The 23,105-nt window shown below is 37.8% G+C and overlaps 1 protein-coding gene across 19 annotated transcripts in view; it reads right to left on the bottom strand.

Annotated features, from left to right (window-relative positions):
- The window catches only part of CDC42BPA (CDC42 binding protein kinase alpha), a 314,383-nt gene that overhangs the window by 5,842 nt on the left and 285,436 nt on the right, over positions 1-23,105 (bottom strand). For 13 of the 19 annotated variants that reach the window (XR_004030077.1, XM_030812764.1, XM_030812767.1 and 10 more), the window contains 4 exons: positions 18,827-18,950; positions 17,981-18,098; positions 12,801-12,986; positions 6,966-7,083 (listed from right to left, as the gene is read on the bottom strand). Coding sequence is in view for 18 of the 19 variants with exons in the window: in XM_030812764.1 (XP_030668624.1) it covers positions 6,966-7,083; positions 12,801-12,986; positions 17,981-18,098; positions 18,827-18,950 (546 nt within the window). In the remaining variant the exon portion in view is untranslated. The remainder of the gene's footprint in view (positions 1-6,965; positions 7,084-12,800; positions 12,987-17,980; positions 18,099-18,826; positions 18,951-23,105) is intronic. The other 6 variants (XM_030812771.1, XM_030812777.1, XM_030812775.1 and 3 more) reach the window with 1 other exon arrangement.

Raw genomic sequence — 23,105 nt, 5'->3', positions numbered from 1 at the left:
AAGGAATGTATATTCTGTGGATCTGGGGTGGAGAGTTCTGTAGGTGTGTATTAGGTCCGCTTGAATCAGTGTGCAAAAAACACAAGCATTCCTACGTATGAATAATAGACAACAGAGAGCCAAATCATGAGTGAACTCCCATTACAATTGCTACAAACAGAATAAAATACCTAGGAATCCAACTTACAAGGGATGTGAAGGACCTCTTCAAGGAGAACTACAAACCACTGCTCAAGGAAATAAGAGAGGACATAAACAAATGGAAAAACATTCCATGCTCATGGATAGGAAGAATCAGTATCATGAAAATGGCCATAATGCCCAAAGTAATCTACAGATTCAATGCTATCCCCATCAAGCTACCAATGACTTTCTTCACAGAATTAGAAAAAACTACTTTAAATTTCATATGGAACCAAAAAATAGCCTGTATAGCCAAGACAATCCTAAGCGAAAAGAACAAAGCTGGAGGCATGATACTACCTGACTTCAAACTATACTACAAGGCTACAGTAACCAAAACAACATGGTACTGGTACCAAAACAGATATATAGACCAATGGAACACAACAGAGGCCTCAGAAGTAATGCCACACATCTACAACCATGTGATCTTTGACAAACCTGACAAAAACAAGCAATGGGGAAAGGATTCCCTATTTAATAAATGGTGTCAGGAAAACTGGCTAGCCATATGCAGAAAACGGAAATTGGACCCCTTCCTTACACCTTATACAAAAATTAACTCAAGATGGATTAAAGATTTAAACATAAGATCTAAAACCATAAAAATCCTAGAAGAAAACCTAGGCAATACCATTGAGGACACAGGCATGGGCAAAGACTTCATGACTAAAACACCAAAAGCAATGGCAACAAAAGCCAAAATTGGCAAATGGGATCTAATTAAACTAAAGAGCTTCTGCACAGCAAAAGAAACTATCATCAGAGTGAACAGGCAACCTACAGAATGGGAGAAAAGTTTTGCCATCTCTCCGTCTGACAAAGGGCTAATACCCAGAATCTACAAGGAACTTAAACAAATTTACAAGAAAAAAACCCAACCCCAGTGGGTGAAGAATATGAACAGACACTTCTAAAAAGAAGACATTTATGTGGCCAAGAAACATATGAAAAAAAGCTCATCATCACTGGTTATTAGAGAAATGCAAATCAAAACCCCAATAAGATAGCATCTCACGCTAGTTAGAATGGTGATCATTAAAAAACCAGGAAACAACAGATGCTGGAGAGGATGTGGAGAAATAGGAACACTTTTTTTTTTTTGAGACAGAGCCTTGCTCTGTTGCCCAGGCTGGAGTGCAGTGGCGCGATCTCAGCTCACTGCAAGCTCTGCCTCCCAGGTTCACGCCATTCTCCTGCTGCAGCCTCCCGAGTAGCTGAGACTACAGGCGCCTGCCACCACACCTGGCTAATTTTTGTACTTTTAGTAGAGACAGGTTTTCACCATCTTAGCAAGGATGATCTCAATCTCCTGACCTTGTGATCCACCCACCTCGGCCTCCCAAAGTGCTGCGATTACAGGCCTGAGCCACCGTGCCTGGGCCTAGGAACGCTTCTACACTGTTGGTGGGAGTGTAAGTTAGTTCAACCATTGTGGAAGACAGTGTGGCGATTCCTCAAGGATCTAGAACCAGAAATACCATTTGACCCAGCAATCCTATTACTGGGTATATACTCAAAGGATTATAAATCATTCTACTATAAAGACACATGCACATGTATGTTTACTGCAGCACTATTCACAATAGCAAAGATTTGGAACCAACCCAAATACCCACCAATGATAGACTGGACAAAGAAAATGTGGCACATATACACCATGGAATACTATGCAACCATAAAAAAGGATGAGTTCATGTCCTTTACGGGGACATGGATGAAGCTGGAAACAATCATTCTCAGCAAACCAACACAGGAACAGAAAACCAAACACTGCATGTTCTCATTCACAAGTGGGAGTTGAACAATGAGAACACCCAGACACAGGGAGGGGAACATCACACACCGGGGCCTGTCGGGGGGTGGGGGGTTAGGGGAGGGATAGCATTAGGAGAAATACCTAATGTAGATGACGGGTTGATGGGTGCAGCAAACCACCATGGCACATGTATACCTATGTAACAAACCTGCATGTTCTACACATGTATCCCAGAACTTAAAGTATAATAATAATAATAATAATAATAATAAGCTCTCCTGATGATTCCAGAAGGCCCCTCGGGCTGAGAATCACTGACAACCTCACTCCCCAGGAGACACGTTTCCCCTAACACTCCATCCCCACCACTGGGTTTCTCCACATGCACTGGTCTTCATTTGTTGACATATTTCTTGGGAAATATACTCTTCACTTTTTTGATGTAGAACGTGTGTCTCCTTAGATTACAAGCTAATTGAACGCCATAAAATACTTTTTGAGTTTTCTTCCAATTCCTTGCCTAGTTTAGTGCTCAGTTCTAAAAATGAAAAAGTTACTTTAACATTTTGTTATTCTGCATAGAAAGCCAAACTGCCAGAGACTTCCACTGCTCTGCTTACTAATGGTGTAACCTTAAGCAAGTTATTTTACCTTTCTGAGTTTCCATTTTCTTCACCTTTAAGTAAAAAAATAAATTCTACCGTACAGGACTTTGTGGGAACAACTCACCACTCAATGCATGGAGAGTAACATGCAAGACAGAAGGTGTGTGTGGGCCCACAGTGCGCTTCTGGTCTTTTCACTGCCTCCCTCCTTCCTAGCGATCATTTATAGAGCAGATAACTGAACTGAATCCCACCCTGGTGATTTCCACTATGTTTTTTTTCACTTTTAAACTTCAGGAATTTTTCTTTTCAAAGAAAGGTTACACTCAAACACTACAACTTAAAAAAAAAAAATAAAGGCAGGGCTGTTTTGATTGAACAGCAAAAGCGGCCTGGGGACCCTCTGGCCTGAGACCACGTACTGTACTCAGGGTACAGCCCCTTCCAGAGAGTTTTAAGTGGTGACTCTGGGGGCTGGGCCCTAAATCTCTTGGGGATGAGCCATGTCCAACCTCTGCATGACTTCCAGGAGAGTCTGGGAGGCTCCCAGTGAGCCCCTACTGCTGACTGGAGCGGGTCTCATTCCTCAGGTGAACTAGGAAGGAGGGAAGGAAGCATGGTGAGCACCGTTGTTTCAATCTGACTTTGCATCATGAAATCGTGAGTCTGGCTGTGGAAGATCCTGTGCTTCTTGCTGTAGAGACTGAACATAGTTGGCCTGTTCCTCTCTTGGCTGGCTGTCCTTCTGGAAACATTTTATATGAGCTGGGCTAGTCTTGAAGCCAGCAGGAGGCACTCTAAACACCAGAGGGTCTTTCCTCTTGTATCTTTACTGGACAAGCAGCTGGTAACCAGGGACATAAAAAAGGCCAAACTCAATGAACGCGTTAAGGGCCTTGACAAGAATGCCAGGCCAGCTCCAGTCTGTTATTTGCATGCCATCAATAGTGATAAGGGAAGCTCACTTCAGCACTTCTAAGGAGATGGGCTGTCTCGGCTCTTTAAATCTTTGCAGTTTAGGGCCTATCTTTATTTGCAATTCCACAAATCCAAAAGTCCTGGAAACCAAAAGTTTTTTCACAAGCTTGATGCAAATTCATGTGATGACAAAACCTAATTAGTGAACTGGGCTGGGCGTGGTGGGTCACGCCTGTAATCCCAGCACTTTGGGAGGCCGAGGCAGGCAGATTACCTGAGGTCGGAAGTTCAAGAGCAACTTGGCCAACATGGTGAAACCCCATCTGTACTAAAAATACAGAAATTGGCTGGGTGTGGTGGCACCCACCTGTAGTCCCAGCTACTCGGGAGGCTGAGGCAGGAGAATTGCTTGAACCTGGGAGGCGGAGGTTTCAGTGAGCCAAGATCATGCCACTGCACTCCAGCTTGGCCAACAGAGTGAGACTCTGTCTCAAAAAAAACAAAAACAAAAAACAAAAAAACAAACGCAAAACCAAAACAAAACAATAACAAAACCCAAAAAAATCCTGGAGGCCAACTTTAGGCTTTATTTTCCTATATTTACAGTGTAAACAGTCATAACTTTTGCTGTGTAAATATTAATGTGTTTGTGGGAACTTAATGTGTTTGTTTGTCACAGATCTTACTGGGAATATAACATAATATATGGTAGATCCCTTTCTAAAACATAAAAACATTCTGGCCTCAAGGGTTTCAGGTAAGGAATTATGGACCATTACTTAATTCTTAAAGTTGTAAAACCTTTGTAACTGACTTCTAGATAACTTATAGTTAGTAACAGCTTACATCAATCATCAAACCTAGCTATCGCTAATAAAAAGATAATTAATAAAAGTGGTTGTCATTTTCCCACTTGGCAAGATTTTTTCATTGTGGTCAGGGCTACATACTGGGTACAGATGGCATTAGGAGATAATGGCAAGAAAGTTGCGAACTGTACATTTCAACATCTTCTTGTCAATTGAACACTCCTTGAAAGCATGCTCTATGTCTGTAGCCAGCCTCCAAGATGCTCATCCCTTCTAGTATTCACTCAAATGTAGTCCCTTCCCACACCAGGGCTGGTGTGTGTGATCAACAGCATACTGCAGAAGTGATGATACGGCACTCCTGAGGTTAGGTGGAAGACTGCTGCTTCTGTCTCTCTGATCACTTGCCCTGGAGGAAGCCTGCAGCCAGGCCATAAGGACACTCAGGCACTGGGTATGGAGAGGCCCACATTGGCAAAAACAGGAAGCCTCCAACCAACAGTCGGTGGGGAACTCAGACGTGTCCACAACAACATGGGTGAGCCAGGAAACAGATTTTCTAGTCATAGCTGAGTCTTGAGGTGACTGTGGCCCAGCAGACAGCTCAACTGCAATCTCATGAGAAACCCTGAACCAGAGCCATCCAGTCTATGATGTTCCCAGATTCCTGACCCTGAGGCACTGTGAGATAATAAATGTTTGCTATTTTAAAGCTCCTAATTTGTGGGATAATTTCTTATGCAGCAAGAGATAACCAATACAGCATCATTCATCTTTATGTTGCCAGAATCTAAAATAAAAATACCTGGGCACAAATTGGGTGCCAAAATCAGTATTTGCTGAATGAAGAGCAAATGAATGGAGGAAACTCAATCTGCATCAGAAGACTTGAATTCAAATATCTAACTTTCGAGAACAGAAGGGAACAAGTAAGTTTTCTGACTCAATGACTTTTAAATGTGAAATTGGATTTAGTGCAATTACTTTCTCTTAAAGTTCATTTGCATGGAGGTGAAAAAAGGTTTCACTGAAGTTGCACCTGGTACACTTGGGGACTGCACTTATGTTGGCACACTCGATCAACACTCTCTCTGATCTCCGAGCAAGTGCCATGCTCCCGGGAAAGCACACACTTGAGAAAGTTACAGAAAAGCAACCTTCAGCCAAAAACAGTCTTCCCCAAGTGAGAAGCTACAATGATCACTTGACAATCTATAATCTCACTGCTTATAATCCAGGAAATATCTAAGATTGCAGTGAATTTGATGGGAGTAAAATTTATTTTTTTAAATCAGCCAGATGTCCCATCTGTACATTTCTCTCATTTTGAGGTAAGTAGCCTTTAGCATCTTTGTATAATTTTATTCAGGCAGACAATATCTTTTTACACACCTTTCCTCCCCCACCAAAAAGTTGCTCCGCGACGGTAGCTGAACCTAAGTGCACCATGGGGCACAGTTTTTTCTCTCTATGGTCCCTTAGCTCAAGGTTCTAAAGTGTAAAAAAGAGATGCTGCAGTTCTCAGTTAAAAAAAAAAAAAAAAAAAAAGGAGAGAGAGAGACACTAATAAAGACTGTGAGACACCTGAAAGCAGGTACTAGGTCATATATGTATTTTTACCCCCAGCACCTCAGCAGAAGAGGTATCTAATGGAACCTCAAACGTGTACTGCATGAATGTTATCTTTATTGTAGTAAAGGGTATATTCTTAAATCCATTCCTGGCCTTCTTTCAGTGAATCGAACATATGCATTTTTTTTGTTTTTTTGCTACCTTGGGACCTTTGGACATGCCTGGAATGTCCTGCCTCAGCCCCTTCTCAAACGGTGGTAAATGGGAGTAAATGGTATCATACTAAGGCCCTAGCAGGAAGTCTGGGAGTCATCTTTAACTCTCTCCCTTACTTTTCCACGACTAATTCATCATCAAGTCTTACTGCTTTTAACTCTGAAAATATATCTGGAGAATCTACCATCTTCTCTCCTTCTGCCCCTGCTGCATCCCAAGCCCTCACTGGTTTCCATTGGGACCACTTTACGAGTCTCCTATCTGGATGCTGGCTTCCACTCTTCCTGCCTCTGGTCCATTCTCCACTTGGCAGCCCGCAGGATTGTTTTAAGAATGTAAATTGAAAGAAAATTCTTCCCTACTTAAAAGTCTTCCTTTTCCTTTTGAATAAAGTAAAAAATATCTTACCTTGGTCTTCAAGTCCCTGCTGGTCTGATCCTTACCTGCTACTCTGTTCTAATTTTTGTTACTTCCTCACCACTACCACGTAGCCATACTAGCCTTCTTTCAGTTAACCAAACATTACTCAAACATGACTCCACCTCTAGGGAGTGATTTTCCTAATTATTCTGCCAAGTAGGGATTCATCCCTAACAGCTACCCCTTGTTATTCTCTATTAATGTCTGCTGTTTACTTCCTTCAGAGCATTTATCATCACAATTTGTAATCATATTTGTCTGTCTCCCAGATGGCCTGTACACTCTAGAAAGACTCTGGGACTATTTTCTTAACAACTGCATTTGTGCCTATTAGGCATTACTCAGCAGGGTCTGAGACACTGCAGCCACTGGAGAATGCAACGGGCACACATAAGTGAAGGACATGTTATCCACGGGACAGGAGGGGAGGGAGCTGGGGGTCACCCTGTCTCAGAGGCACCTTCCTGTAGCCCCGGCACTTACTTGCTGACAAGCCACTGCTAGCACTCATGGAGCGGCCTGGCTCAGGGCGGGATTTGGTGATAGATGGAATACTGACTGAGCCACTGAATACTGTCCGACTTTCCTGAGGCCGAGGGTTCTATAAACAAAAGCGAGAGAGACATCCTTTAGCCAGAAAGAAACTGATTTTCCTGCAGAGATGTCTATTTTTCACTATAATTACCAAGAAATAAAATAATCTTGACCAGAATGACAGAGTAAGGAACGGCAGATTATACAGTCTTTCCCACCCACAAAAGTAATAAAACCCTAATACGAAGTAAATCTCATCCTAATCAGGAATAAGTACTTATACTTACTGAAATACTTATCAGTAAACAGCGTTTTTTTGGTTGTAAAAACAGTAAGTAAAAGTTATATGGTTAGATGTGACAGTGAAGTATAGAATTACATGGACATTTGCCGATAACTGAAAGCTTTTACTATGTATGACATTTTTATTTGCTTAACAGCTGATAAGTCCATTTGGAGAAAATTCTACTAAAATTATAATCTTCTCAAGAAAATGTTTTATTGATGTGATACCAAATGTGCCATTTATAAGTTCACACCCCAGTCACCAGGCATCTTTACTGCTCACACCAATAGTAGTACTGGGATTAGAAATAAGATGCTGCAATACTCACAACCTAGGTGAAGTTAGTTAATTTGGGAATATTAGTTTGAAAACTAATTTCTGACGTCAATGGTCTGGGTTTGATTTCAAAGAGTTTATAAACACGTTTATATACATTTACTTGGAAGATTTGCCTATTCCTTATTGATATTTCCATTTAATTATTGAATGATTTCAGCGTGTGAGGTAGGAAAATAGGCCACAGAATGTTTTGCAAATCACACACACCTAAAGGATAGCCACATAGGTGGTGTGCAGGGTGAGCTGTCTGATTACAGTTGAGAACAGAAAGCATGCTGCCTCCCCAAAGGCCCCAATCTTTTTCAGACCAGGAGGATGAGATGTTGGGGCTGACAAAAGTCCAGAGGAGGGAAAAATATTTTAATATTCTTTATAAATCCTGGAGAAGGCAAATTACATATACCATGTTATTAACATCTCTTTTAATACTCATAAGGCTTTTCTCCATTTGTTGACATAATCCCAGCCTCATGTAAGCATCTTCTGATGCAAATGGTCTGGATTTGATTTCTTATAATTTATAAACAGATTTATATATATTTACTTAGAAGATTTATCTACTCCTTATTGATTTTTCTTTCATAGCTACAAAAATGATGGTAATCTTACTAGCCTATTGTCGGCCAGCCTCTCCTTCATTGGCTGTTTGTGAGGGTGTGCCATAAAGGCAGCACGGTCGCTGTGGCTGTGAGCACAGGCTATGGAGGCATTTGACCCACTACTCACATCTGTGCTGCACAGCTGACTGACGGCAGGGCTTGGGGTCGCTAAACTCTGTGCCCCAGTTCCCTCAGCTGTACTGTGAGGATAACAACTGCCTCCTGGGGCTTGTCTGAGGATGAAGCTAATTACACTAGCACAAAGAAAGCATGTAGCCCAGTCCCACTATGTGCTTTTCTTTCCTCTGTTCTAGTAACAACCTCATACAGCCATCTGCAATATCACTTTCAAACTTCTTTTTAGTCACATCAGAACAGCAATTCTGGCCAGGCATGGTGGCTCAGGCCTATAATCCCAGCACTTTGGGAGACTGAGGTGGGCAGATCACGAGGTCAGGAGATCGAGACCAGCCTGGCTAATATGGTGAAACCCCCGTCTCTACTAAAAATACAAAAAAATTAGCTGGGCATGGTGGCACACACCTGTAGTCCCAGCTACTCAGGAGGCTGAGGCAGGAGAATTGCTTGAAACTGGGAGGTGGAGGTTGCCAGAGGAGCCAAGATCACGCCACTGCACTCCAGCCTGGGCGACAGAGCAAGACTCCGTCTCAACAACAACAACAACAACAACCCCCCAGCAATTCTGCTTGGTGGTGGGGTATCACAAATTTTACATGTGTTAAACAATACCTTAACTCTATAATGGAAATGCAATGAAAAAAAATCACACATTAAAAGCAGTAAAAAATTCAAGTTTTGTGACTTTTCCAAAGGATCAATTTGTTGAGTAAAGCCAAATAGTTTAATTCCAACTTAAACTAGAACATGCAACTTTCCTTTGAAAAGACATGTTCTCTTCATAGAATGCTATAGGCTACCATTACTATAGGGTAATCCTTTATCTTTTCTACATCATCAGAAAATCACACAGATAGTAATAGCCACTAAGACATAACAAAATGTGACTGGAAGATATATTTATTAACCCGGTGTTCTCTCAGTGCTAACTAGTTCATTAAAATTGTTTGTTTTCTGATTATAAAGGTAATACTCATGAACTGTAGAGTATATAATGAAATCATGAGACCAAAAAAGTCACCTGTGAATTCACCAGATACTAATAACAATTTGATGTGTTTCCTGCCTATCTTTTCTTCCAACATAATTTAAGAGTTGATGATACTGTATCATGCTGTTTTCAAATGCAATAGAACACCAGGCTAACTAGTGTATTTTTAAAAAATGTTACAACTGTCTGCCTAATTTTACTGTTTCAAAAACACAACCTTTTCTCATCATTTTGAGCTTAGGAAATATTACTCTTTCTTCTAGTAGCTTAACATAGAGAATACATTAGAGAAATTTATCCACATACCTGCCATACATTGATAAACTTTGTGGTATAACTTATGTTTATTCATGACTTATGCTATTTAATGTTAACAGAAATCTATCTTACCTAAATGGTTTTACAAGTTTCAGCAAGAGAAAAGGCCTAAATGCTTAAACTACATTTTACATATTTTACTAAATGTCCTCATACTTGCCCTTTAAACATAGAAACCCAGGGGAACACTGTTGATAGGCACACCCTCCTCCACACTCACCACCTCATGGTCCTCAGCTTTTGGGCTGACAGTTCAGATTGTCCTGATTATAAGTAAGCATATGGTTCCCTAGCCTCAGTTCTTTAGTCATCTTATAATTTCTTATACTGACTGCTATTACAACAACACTAAACTCTCCAGCACCTAAAATAGTTAGGTGCTGAAAGATATTTGCTGAATAAATAAATGGAAAATGAATAGATTATTCATCCCAATTTTCTAATTTGAGTATTGAGATTAATTCAGTTGGCAATGTAATTTCAAAATACGATCCTTTCTGTAAAACAGTGTTTAGTTAATAATGATTTGAAGTTACAGGCCTGTGTGTGTTTTAAAGATACAAAGTAGTATTTTATGCAAACACTTAAAAGATGACTATCTTCTTTGCTATAATATGGTATAGATTAAATAATTTAACACAGAATACAATGAAATCAGCACAAATACTTAAGGCTTTTGAGGTTAAAAGAAACAAGCAATAAAGAAATGTACTAATGTGGCTAAAAAATGTTTTTTAGTTATAATAAAAGTCTAGAACTGGAAACTGAGTTCCCAGTTGCCATGCAATTGTGAAACTCACTCCAAGGAGAGGTTAGAGCTCAGAGAAAGTTTGCAGCACTGAGCTTTCCTACATGCACCTGAAATGCCTGAGAAAAGGTTATGGCAAAACAACTAAAAAAAGGGCCAAAGCCAGCACTCAGGAAAACATGCATTAACACCACTTGAAAAGCTCCAAAGCACACATTTTGAAGAATTGCACATACTGAAAGTTGGCAACTAGTTGGCCCCAAATTTAACTGCTGCCATCTTCATGCCATCTACATGAATTTGGTTCATCTACTAAATTTGCAAAGTCCATGTAATTCTTGGTGCGTTATTTAAAGTAAATGCTTTTTTTTCCTCTAAGAAAATAAAAAAATTAAAATGGAAATAGTCAATGCTAGCAATTCAACAGATATATATACAAGAGCAACCCTCTAAGACGCAAGCAACATGTGAACAATGCAGCAAAGAAAAGCTCAAAGGAGATGGGAATATCCACTTCAGGCTATACTTTTTTTATTGTTTTTCTGTAAACCTTAAGATATATCAATGTTGTCCTTTCCTATAAAACAAACCTATCCTAGAATAAATGGCAAAAATAAAGGCTACAAAATATATCTGAAACTTAGTACCAACTTAGTAACTTTATTACTTAGGCTGAAGTAATAAAGGAATGACAAAAAAAAGTTTTGTTAAAAAAAAGTTTATCATTCAGTCAGCTAGAGTTAAATAAACTTCATTATAAAGTGACAAGAAACCTAAGCCTCTGGTCCTTTCAAGGTACAAGTATGTATAAGATTAGGGTAAGACTTTCATTTGATGGTACAGTATTTCTAGTTACAGATGACTAACTAAAGCAACATTTCTATGGTCTTTTATATGAAAAGTTATTATTATTATTTTGAGACAGAGTCTTTATCGCCTAAGCTGCACTGCAGTGGTGCAATCACGGCTCTCTGCAACTTCCACCTCCCAGGCGCAAGTGATCTTCTCCCCTCAGCCTCCCAAGTAGCTGGGACCACAGGCATGTGCCACCACATCCAGTTAATTTTTTTATTTTTATTTTTTGTAGAAATGGGGTCTCGCTATGGTTGCCCAGGCTTGTCTCAAACTCCTAGGCTCAAGTGATCCTCCTGCCTCAGCCTCCCAAAGTGCTGGGATTACATATATGAGCTATCATGCCCAGTGAAAAGTTCCTGATTAACATATACAAAATTCCTCTGGAATCCACTCCCTGCAGTCTAAGCAAACTCAGGCTTATTTTACCGTGGTTAATTTAATTTTGTCAGATAAGATATTTAAGTGATATAATAATTTAAATGTCAATAACATTTACAACATTATAATTTAGAATAATTTTATAATACAAACAACAAAAAATAAACTTCCCATCCTATAGCTAATTTTCTAATTGGAAAATTTCTACATATATAAATACAAAAATTGATCTACTATGGTTGTAAGTTAGGGGACATTATGGGAAGTGGTTCGCATGATACAATTCAAACATTTTATTATCTGCAAAACTAACTTCAGAAAATGTTCCCTTGAAGTTATTGTAAGCATACACCACTTGATGGACATATGAATATTCAGCTTTAATGGCCACCAGCTCTCCACCCTACTGCAAAGCCACTGGTAGCAAAGATACAAGCTGAATGGAAGAGACCAACAGCAGCTGCCACAATCCTTCAGAATACAGTATGCTTTTTACATTTTCCTCTTTCTTTGCTTTAGTTTTGTTACCTTGGATCCAGGTTGGAATTACATGCATTTCAGTAACTCAAAGATTAGTAAAATCTAACTTATTTTTGGAATTTTTGTTACTCATTAATATTAATTTTTTAACTTTTCACTTTGGAGATTTTTAAGCTTTTCAAAAAGGGGTTTATTGTAGATAGGTCTGTGGATGGGTTCTACCACAGACTTCAACCTCACTAAATATAAAACATTTCACTGAATTGAACTGGTTATAGGGTAAGGAGCTAAAAAATTCAGAAATTCTGGGAGCCCTTTCCTGTTTGTTTTAACAGAATAGAGAGCTATTTCTTACGATGGGAAAATCTTTTGTTAAACATAGATAAATCTTTAATACCGTGTTTCAAAAATGAAAACTGAAATCTTCCCTATTCCTCCATCTTCTTCCTCAAAAGAAGAAACAAAATAGAAATGGGAAAGAAGAGGAAGATAAATAGAGGAAGAGGAAGAGGAGAAGTTTGGCAGAAGATAAACAGGCCAAAGGAAAAGGTTCACAAGATGGCACCATCTCAGCGGTGTTACTTATTAAGCCAGGCAAAAGGAAATCCATACATGGTTAGTGAAAGTTAACACCTGACTCAGCTGTTCATACCCTCAGAGTCATAAAGCTTGGTGTACCAGGGACAGAGCGTAGAGACGGGGAATATTCAGGGTTTATGGAATCAGGAGAGAGAAATTTTTCAGCAGAATTAACAGTCATGTGATAGATGTGTTCAAAGTTGATCGGAGAGGAGATCAGACCGGAGTGATGATGAGGGGATGGATAAGGGAAACCTGGCTATCAAAAACAAAAGAAAGATGAAAAAAGGCAATAAGGTGATGAAAATGGATTCACATTTCACACAACATGCACATAGAACAAATGGAATAGTATCTTATATCAGAGCTGAATCCTTAATGAAATACTTTTAGGTCTTAGAAAGTTAAATTTTGTAATACTCTTGCCAGTTACTTAAATAGCTGATTTGCAAAAGATCATTCTTTTTTATAAAATTATTCTTTAATTAAAATAAGGAGAAATTGGACTTTCAGAAATACAAGACTTTCAGAGTTTAGTTCAGTATTTTCTTATGTAATAACACAATCAAAATATGGCAAAAATCTATCAAAAACATTAAGCATAGAAAAAGCAAGAAACAAGAAAATGGAACAAGTGAACCTACAACAGCTTCTAAACAGATGTGTTATGAAACTGTTTCTTTAGAAATCTAAAACCATGTAAAACCATTCCCTGATAATGTGTTTGTTTTTACTGATTTTATTTCCTTACAACAGTTAACCATGGAATATACTAATTATTGGTTTACCTTTAAGCAGCCCAAGCTTATCTCCATTTAGACACCCAAAAAGAACATGTTTGTTTTCTTAACAAGGTAAAAATCTTCCCTTCAATGTTCAGGTATATTTTTTTAAATGAAATAATGTAATATCAAAGATATAGAAAAAAGCTTTTGAATCCAAGGACTAATTTTAGAGATAAAAGAACTACTTCTGAATATGCAGGAACTATCACTCAGTAGCCAGTCACCTTCTCTAAAGGGAATTTTCAAGATTCAGTTCTTGAAGAACATGATCCCTTCATCAGAGGCAGAGGGTGAATGGCGTGCTGGAGAGAGCGCTAACTGAATCCAGCATAGCATTCACGTTCCCATGAGCTGAGATGAACCTGCTTTGTAAAAAGATCGCATAAATTACCTAGGCTTAAAAGAAAGTCTCCTCTGTAAGGTCTCGTTTTTATTCTAGATATATGAATAAAATCAGTACCTTCTGAGGTTTTACTGACGTACATGAAACTTTGACTTTAAGAAGCAAAATTACATCTTAAAGCTCCAGGATGTCACTAAGCTCGAAAATATACTTTTATTAACAATTTTAGTAATGGATAAAAAGCTAGGAGAAATGTAATGTGCTAAAAATAAATCTTCTAGAGGTAAAGTATTATTCTTGCATCCAAATTAGAGAAAAATTTGTTCTTTATTACAAATAGCAACCATGTATTAAAACAGTAAATTATTTTAAAAATTCAAGAAAATGAATATAGCATCTATTTATAAGCCACACACCATCTTATATTAATGCTTATATTGTCTTGGCTCACTTAGATACAAATAAAGGTTTGCATCTGATACAGGAATATGACTCCCTTAGTCTCACTGCTCCTTCCATATTCAAAAAGCAAACAACTCTGTTTCAAGAACATCTGGCACAAAAGCAACAGAATTAAATTTCTAAAGACATACAATAAACTTTCTAAGTTTATAAGTATTTCACAGGAAAGTGATACTGATTTGAATAAATTAAAATATAAAAATGTCTGGGACACATGCTCTTTGAATAGATGACAACATGTGGCTTTGGTATTTAAAAACTCATATATGTTAACATTAGATAAATTTAATTCATCTTTATTTTATGAGACAGTTTGTAATAATTCCATTTCAATGGAAAGAACATATTAACATCTGAGAATACATTAAAATATCACAAGCTTTTCAATAGATACATACACAAGTACAGGCATGCATATTATTATTATTTTCAGACATGCATATTATTGTATTTACTAGTGTCTACTCTGAGATAAAGATGGCTCTGGGCACAAAGTAAGTGCTCAATAAATATTTGTTAGATGATTAAATGGATGCCTATAAAAAAGCCCCAGGTTATATGTCCTTTGGTAGTGAAATAGAAAAAAGTCATGTGAAAATAAAATCTGGTTGTGAAGAACAGGAATTCAGACAGATAAAATCTTTGATGCATACTACGTGTACAGGTGAAGAAACAGGTTTCAAAAATTTACACCAACTTCTTGTCCTGGAAATACAAAAGCACTTACGTGATAAGAAAACATTAAAGCAATGAAAGGCACATTAAAAACTGAATTGCAATGAGAGGGCAAAAAGTCACTTGTGTTAATGCCAAAAAGAATGATTATCATGTGTTAACAAAATCAGGTGACAACAAACACTAAAAATCAAGCGGTCTAATGATTCTGTGGAAAATGCTATCTTCACTTGTTTTGCTGATCAATATAGACCTTATTCTGAACAAAAAATAAGATACAGATTTTTTCTTTTTCTTTTATCTCTTTTTTTTTTTCTTAAAGTGATGGAAGGAAGAGGGAAGAAAATGTAGAGTGAGGAGGGATCTCTGATAAAAAAAATTCTTATAATGTTTGAAATCTGACATTTTGGCATCAAGGTGCATAGTCTTATTGGATATGAAGGTCTGAAAGAACTCTGGAACATTAGCAAACTGATTTTTCACCTGCTGGCAGAAGGATACCAAGCAGAGTAACATTCTGTTAAACACTGTAATATGTGGGCTAGAATGGAATGTCTACAAACATTTTCTATACTACTTCTAGCTACATTGTTTGAATGTATGAGATAAAAACATTCTTTTCTGTGTAAAATAAAAGTGTAAGAAATTTAAATTTTAAAAGAATATCTATTAAAACCTTGTAACTACTGAAATAATTTATTTGCTGATGTTTTGCTTTGCAACTTACATATTTGAAATTTGTATCCTGCTATCCCTACATAATGCTAACTACATATTATGTATTGAAAAAACTACCAACTCAATTTAAAAAGCTTAATTAAAATACTACACAGCACTTGACTTATCAAATATAAGTCATAAATATGTTCACATTTCAATTGTTTATCACAATTTAAAAAATTCTTTAAGGTATTTTGTGCCTGACATCCCATCTTCCATAAGGAAAAACAACAGGCTTTGGACTCTGTAGTTATGTTATGTTTACTTCTGAGGTTAAAGGAAAACCAGACTCAGGACTTTAAGCAAATGTTCCTAATGGGAAAAGAATGGAGAGAAATCTGAGATCTCACTCCCAGGAAAAGGTTGAAAAAAAAATAGTATAGCTTTTAAACATGATAGAAAAGTATAACAGTTTTAATATTTAATGTGCTCGACCTGAAAAATTTTAAAAGTACTGTATCAAGATAAGCTGTAATCTAGTTTTTGCACTTTTTAAATATTTACTCAGCACAGCTAACCCTATTCCAAAAACATAAGTGATTAATGAGGCCTGTTTGAACCCCACAAAGTATATTATTATGAATATATAATAATATTTTGATATTATTGGTAATGGTAATAAGAATGTCACATTCATTCATAAGCAAGCAGAGCCAACTGATGAACTGAGATATTTACAATGAAGAACTCAGACTTGAATGCAGATATTTTTTCTTCCCATGAAATAAATGCAAACCTCCCTTTAAAAGGCATTTTTTTTAAATTTAAAGAAACTTGACTGCACACCAAACTATATTATCAATCAATTTCTCTGTCAGTGATAGATGTTTATATCTTCTATCACTGTAGTGTTGATAATGGGGTTAATTAAGACAGATTTCCTTAGACAGCAATTTGGGTCAGGATTCACAAATCATCTCCCAAATGGTCATGAAATATGAATTATACTTAAAATTCTGTGCAAAATTTAGCAGCTATCACTACCAATCAAAAGGGTCATTTTTAAAGTTTTAATAGTATGCTGAGAGAACTATGGTACTGAAATGTACAGAGCCTGGCTAATTCCACTAATGTTCTTAATTTAAACATGACCAGTCTGAGAGCCTAATCTTCATATTGTTAAAACAGAATAGTTCTCCAATGTTGTACTTTTTTTTCTTTTTTTGAGTTAGGGTCTTGCTCAGTTGCCCAATGCAACAGCAATCATAGCTCCCTGCAGCCTCAAACTCCTGGGCTCAAGTAATCCTCCCACCTTAGCCTCCTGAGTAACTAGGACTACAGGCACACATTACCATGCCCAGCAATGTTTTTATAGAAATGGGGTCTTGGTCAGGCTTGGTGGCTCACGCCTGTAATCCCAGCACTTTCAGAGGCCGAGGCGGGCGGATCACGAGTTCAGGGTTCGAGACGAGCCTGACCAACATGGTGAAACCCCATCTCTACTAAAAATACAAAATTAGCCGGGCATGGTGGCAGATGCCTGTAATCTCAGCTACTCAGGAGGCTGAAGCAGAAGAATTGCTTGAACCTGGGAGGCAGAGGTTGCAGTGAGCCGAGATCACACCATTGCACTCCAGCCTGGGTGATAGAGTGAGACTCTATCTCAAAAAAAGAAAAAAAAAAGAAAGAAAAGAAATGGGGTCTTGCTTATGTTGCCTGGGCTGGTCTTGAACTCCTGGCCTCAGCAATCCTCATGCCTTGGCCTCCCAAAGTGCTGGGATTACAGGCATGAGCCACCACACCTGGCCTATGTTATACTTTTTCATGTACAACTGACCAGGTAACATGTTTGTAACTGGGTAAAGGAAAAAGATTTAATTTCACAACTATCGGAGAGATGTAACCATTAATGATCAAGTTATGCGGTTCTCTGGGAAGAAAAAAAAAGAGTAGGCCAAATATCTGTATTGATTTGCTAACACGTAGTGAAATTTTAGTGATTTGGTAACCACATTCCAAATTTGGTATAGAACCTCTCCAAATTTGGTAGTTTCTTCCACCACCAATAGTAAACCTAGGCATGGGAGAAATTCTCCAATATGGAACTAAGTAAGAACCTGATTTGTTTGGCTTTTGACAGAAGTCTCAATTTTATGTTTTGTTCATCAGGTATGTCATCATGTATCTTAGACATATTGTGGTATACTGAGAGAAACATTTCCTCATTACATTCACATATCCTTTGAAGTCTACGCATGTATTTAAGCCTATGTATTTATATTCCCCCCACACCCGCCCTTTTTTACATTCACTCTTAATTCCTCTTACCATGGGCAGATCTTTCAGGATCTGTATTCCATCTCCAGGACCCATGTGTGCTATGTGGTTAAAATTAGTTGGATTAGAAATTAATTTATTTCTCATTTCTGGATCTCGTAGCATTTCCCTGTAAGACAAAGCATCTGTTTAGATACTTTTTCCAGTTAATTTATGTAGCTTATGAAAAAAATTAAGCTTAATTTTCTTAATAAAAATACAACTGTTAAATCACATTAATAAGAATATAGAGTAACAGAATATACTCAATTAAAAATGTACTTCCTTAGAATATTTTAAATTTTAAAAAAAAGATCTTATGATTTTAGGTGGAACAGTAGAGGGTCTTTTTAAATACTTAAGACATCAAAGAAGCTCTACTTTGTTTTACATATAATTCTGAACATTTTATGTATCTCTTTAAAAATGATTGATAACACTACAGAAACGGTCTTATATGTAACTGTAAATACTACAATCCTACTTCTGTTTGCTCATGAAGAGAGTAGTTAGTCTGAACTTCTTAGACATATACAGGTTTACTGTATGCACAGCTATGTCCTATGCTTATGTTGTAGAAAGGTACACAATCCAAAAATATGACTATTCCATATACATAGAGAAGTGAATGAAGTGAATAAAAATATGGTACTTTAATCCAGTGCATACTCACAATTTTGAGAATATTAATTAAAATGATACTGAGAAGTTACATTCATTATTGCAGTTTTTGACACCACAGATGAATGAGATTTTCAGATACCCAATTTTCCTTCCAAATCAAATATAGTATCATCACCAAGTAGTCCTTCAGATGGTACAAGCAGGCATGGATGATAGTACAGGTTAAGTATCTACCTCCTCTGCTGCATCCTTTCCTCTTCTGGGACTCTGAAGGAATAACGCCGCTTATTGTTAATATTTCTAACCATTTGTTTCCGACTATTATCTGATGTTTCAGGAACTACCAGTTCGTCCCCTTCTGTTAAAATAAAAATACAAACGATAATGATGTTTTTTAAACTGTTAAAATGCTTTTTATCTATTAACCTCCAAGACAGTACAAACATTGATAGTACAAGTATATGCAATTCTGGTTTTTAAATGTTGTGTTGATAACCACAGTAAATAATATTTAACAGAACCTATGTAAACAGATAATATGCTGAAAGTGAACATAGCTTACAAAATATACTTTCACTTTTACTTGATTATAAACACAGTAGGACATAATTTTACTAGAAGAAAACTGTAGTTGCCTTGGTGTTCTGTCACTCTAATCAGCCACCCTACCCCAGTATCTCAATACTATATTTTCTCTCCCTCCAGGTATTGATTTCAATGGCTTAGGGTGTTGTTAAAGAGCTACTATTGTTACCCTGAACAGTTATCAGGCATAAATGGTAAGCTTGACTTACCATAAGTGGTAAATAACAATTACAACTATCTTTACATAATAAAAAAAATTCCTTTGCAAGGTTCAATCTATGAGATACGGAGTAAAAAGAAGGAGCTGTGCTCCCACTACCCTTCCTTTACAAAAGGTAAGAATCTGTTGCTATTTCTCCTCTTCTGATCTTGGGGGTAGATGATGTTTAATCATATACACCTAGCAACCCAGTGATAGTCTTATCCGATGTCAGGTTTAATATCTAGAAGTAAATAAAACTGTCTGCCAGGGACTCCCAAAACATGCTGGGCTGTATGAAAATAAGAAAAAAATAGACAACTGTATCCATGTAACACAACAAAGGGTGTCATTATAAATAAGATAAGGAAAAACAGGAAAGTTTAGAAGTTTTCAACACCCAAAAAGCTGAAGTGAAGAGGAGGTGCGAAGAAGCCAAATGAGCCTAGAAGAAAACAAAGGTGATAATCAGCAGAAATGCAACATGATCGTCGTGGCATAATAATATGGCTTAGGCAGACTGCTTTCCTAACAATAAATATTTTTAAAATAGAATTATTATTATTATTTGTTTGAGGCAGGGTCTTGCTCTGTTGCCCAGGCTGGAGTGTAGTGGCACCATCATAGCTCACTGCAGCCTCGACCTCCTGGTCTCAAGTGATCCTCCTGTCTTGGCCTCCCAAAGAGCTGGGATTACAGGCAGATGCACCGCCATGCCCATCCAAAGAACAGAATTTTTGAAGTGAATGAGAATGTGGGACATAAATTTGGAATTTGAGAATTATGAGGGTAAATAAAGAGACTTAGGGTGGCAATGGGAGATTTTGGACAGGCAGAGGGCTGCAGGAACACTTTGACCTCTTAAGAAATGATGGAGAAAGCAAAACACAGAAAAAGAAAGGACCTCTTGAGATGGGATTTCCTTCCTTTTTCAAAGAAAAAGACAACTACATTAAAATTTTGTCAGGTCCCTCTTCTCCAAGATCTACCTCTACTCTTAGCCTAGAGTAGAAAGATGAAAAAGCATGGGAAAAGACAAGTCGTAATAGGTTTTGTCTTATAGACACATAGTGGGTATGAACACATTTACGACCAGCAGAGTCACACACAGTGAGAATAGGGTGGAGCCAATTTTATACAAATATGTGGAGTTCCTCTAAGAAACAGAATACAGGCACACCTTGGAAAAAGTGCAGGTTCAATTTGAGACCACATAATAAATACCAAAATAAAGCAAGTCACACAATTTTTTTGGTCTTCCAGTGCATATACATTATGTTTACATTATACTGTAGTCTGTTAAGTGTGCAACAGTATGTGTCTAAAAAAATACATATCATAATTTAAAAATGCTTTATTGCCAAAAAATGCTAACAATCATCTTCGCCTTCATGAGTCGTATTCTTGTTGATAGCTGGAGGGTCTTGCCTCGATGTGGATAAGCTGCTGACTGAGCAGGGTGGTGGCTGCTGAAGGCTGGAATGGCTGTGGCAATTTCTTAAAGTGAGACATCAATAAAGTTTGCCACTCTAACTCCTCCTTTCACAAAAGACAGTTCTCCATAGCATAATGATGCTGTTTGGTAACATTTTACCCACGGTAGAATTCCTTTCAAAATTGGAGTCAATCCTCTCAAACTCTGCCTCTGCCCTATCACCTTAGTGTATGTAATATTCTAAATATTTTCTTGTTTTTTCAACAATGTTCTTAACATCTTCACCACGAGTAGATGCCATTTCAAGAAACTGTTTTTTTTTTTTTTTTGCTTACCCATGAGATACAACACCTCATCCAATCAAATTTATCATGCGATTGCAGCAATTCAGTCTCCTAATTCTAGTAGTTCTCTTGCTCTTTTCATCACATCTGTAGCTATTTCCTTCACTGATGTTTGGAACCTCTAAAAGTCATCCATGAGGGCTGGAATCTGCTTCTGCCAAACTCCTGTGAATGTTGGTATTTTGACCTCCTCCCAAGAATTACACGTTCTTAATGGCATCTAGAATGGTGAATCCTTTCCAGAGGGTTTTCAATCTATTTTGCCCAGATTCATCAGAGGAATAACTATCTGTGGCAGCTATGGCCTTATGAAATGTGTTTCTTAAATGATCAGACTTAAAAGTCAAAACGACTCCTTTATCCACGGGCTACAGAATGGATGCTGTGTTAGCGGATGTGAAAATAACATCATTAATCTCCTTGTACCTCTCCATCAGAGATTTTGGGTGACTTAGGTGCATTGTCAATGAGCAGTAATATTTTGAAAGAAGTATTTCTTTTCTGAGCAGTAGATCTCAACAGTGGGCTTAAAATTTTCAGTGACATCCTGTAAACAGATGTGTTGCCATCCAGACTTTGTTGTTCTGCTTATAAAATATAGGCAGAGTAGAGTTACCATAATTCTTTTTTTTTTTTTTTTTTTTTTTTTTTTTTGAGATGGAATTTCGCCCTTGTTGCCCAGGCTGGAGTGCAATGGCGCAATCTCGGCTCACTGCAACCTCCACCTCCCAGGTTCAAGTGATTCTCCTGCCTCAGCCTCCTGAGTAGCTGGGATCACAGGCATGCGCCACCATGCCTGGCTAATTTTGTATTTCTAGTAGAGACAGAGTTTCTCCATGTTGGCCAGGCTGGTCTTGAACTCCTGACCTCAGGTGATCTGCCTGCCTCGGCCTCCCAAAGTGCTGGGATTACAGGTGTGAGCCACCATGCCTGGCTGAGTTACTGTAACTCTTAAGGGCCTAGGATTTTTTCAAATGGTAAATGAGCACTGCCTTCAACGTAAAGCCACAAGCTGCATTAATCCCTAACAAGAGTCAGCCTGTCCTCTGAAGCCAGACATTGACTCCTCTCTAGCTATGAAAGTCCTAGATGGCATCTTCTTCCTATAGAAGTCTGTTTTAGCTAAACTGAATTTTGTATTGTTCAGTGTAGCCACCTTCATCAATTATCTTAGCTATGTCTTCTGGATAAATTGCTGAGCTTGTACATCAATACTTGCTGTTTCACCTTGCATTTTTATGTTATGGAGATGGCTTCCTTCCTTAAATCTCATGAGCCAAACTCTGCTAACGTCTTTTCTACTGCAGGTTCCTGACAGCTCTCAGCTTTTATAGAATTGAAGAGAAAGCTTTGCTCTGGATTAGGCTTTGGCTTCAGGGAATGTTGCGGCTGACAGTCTATCCAGATCACTAAAACTTTCTTTGTAGCAGCAATAAGGTTGTTTCACTTTCTTATCATATGTTCTCTGCAGCAGCACTTTAATTTCTTTCAAGAACTTTTCCTTTGCACTCATGACTTGGCTAACTGTTGCAAGAGGCCTAGCTTGCAGCCTGTCTCGACTTTCAATATACCTTCCTCATTAAGTTTAATCATTTCTAGCTTTTGATTTAAAGTAAGAGATGTGCGACTCTTCAGTTGAACACTTAGAGTCTATTGTAGGGCTATTAATGGGCCTAATTTCACTATTGTTGGTTCTCAGAGAATAGAGAGGCCCAATGAGAGGGAGGGAGACCAGGGAACAGCTGCTTGGTGGAACAGTCAGAACACACACATTTATCAATTAAGTTTGGCATCTTATATGGGCATGGTTTGTGGCACCCCAAAACAATTACGATAACCTCAAATTTGGATCACTGATCACAGATCACCCTAACAGACAGAATAACAGTGAAAAAGTTTGAAATATTGCAAGAATTACCAAAATGTGAAACAGAGACATGAAGTCAACAC

Source organism: Nomascus leucogenys, chromosome 5 (genome assembly GCF_006542625.1).
Source record: "Nomascus leucogenys isolate Asia chromosome 5, Asia_NLE_v1, whole genome shotgun sequence".
NCBI classification, from domain to species: Eukaryota; Metazoa; Chordata; class Mammalia; order Primates; family Hylobatidae; genus Nomascus; species Nomascus leucogenys.
Note: the sequence above shows the minus strand (reverse complement) of the source record. Positions and strands in the feature narration are given on the sequence as shown.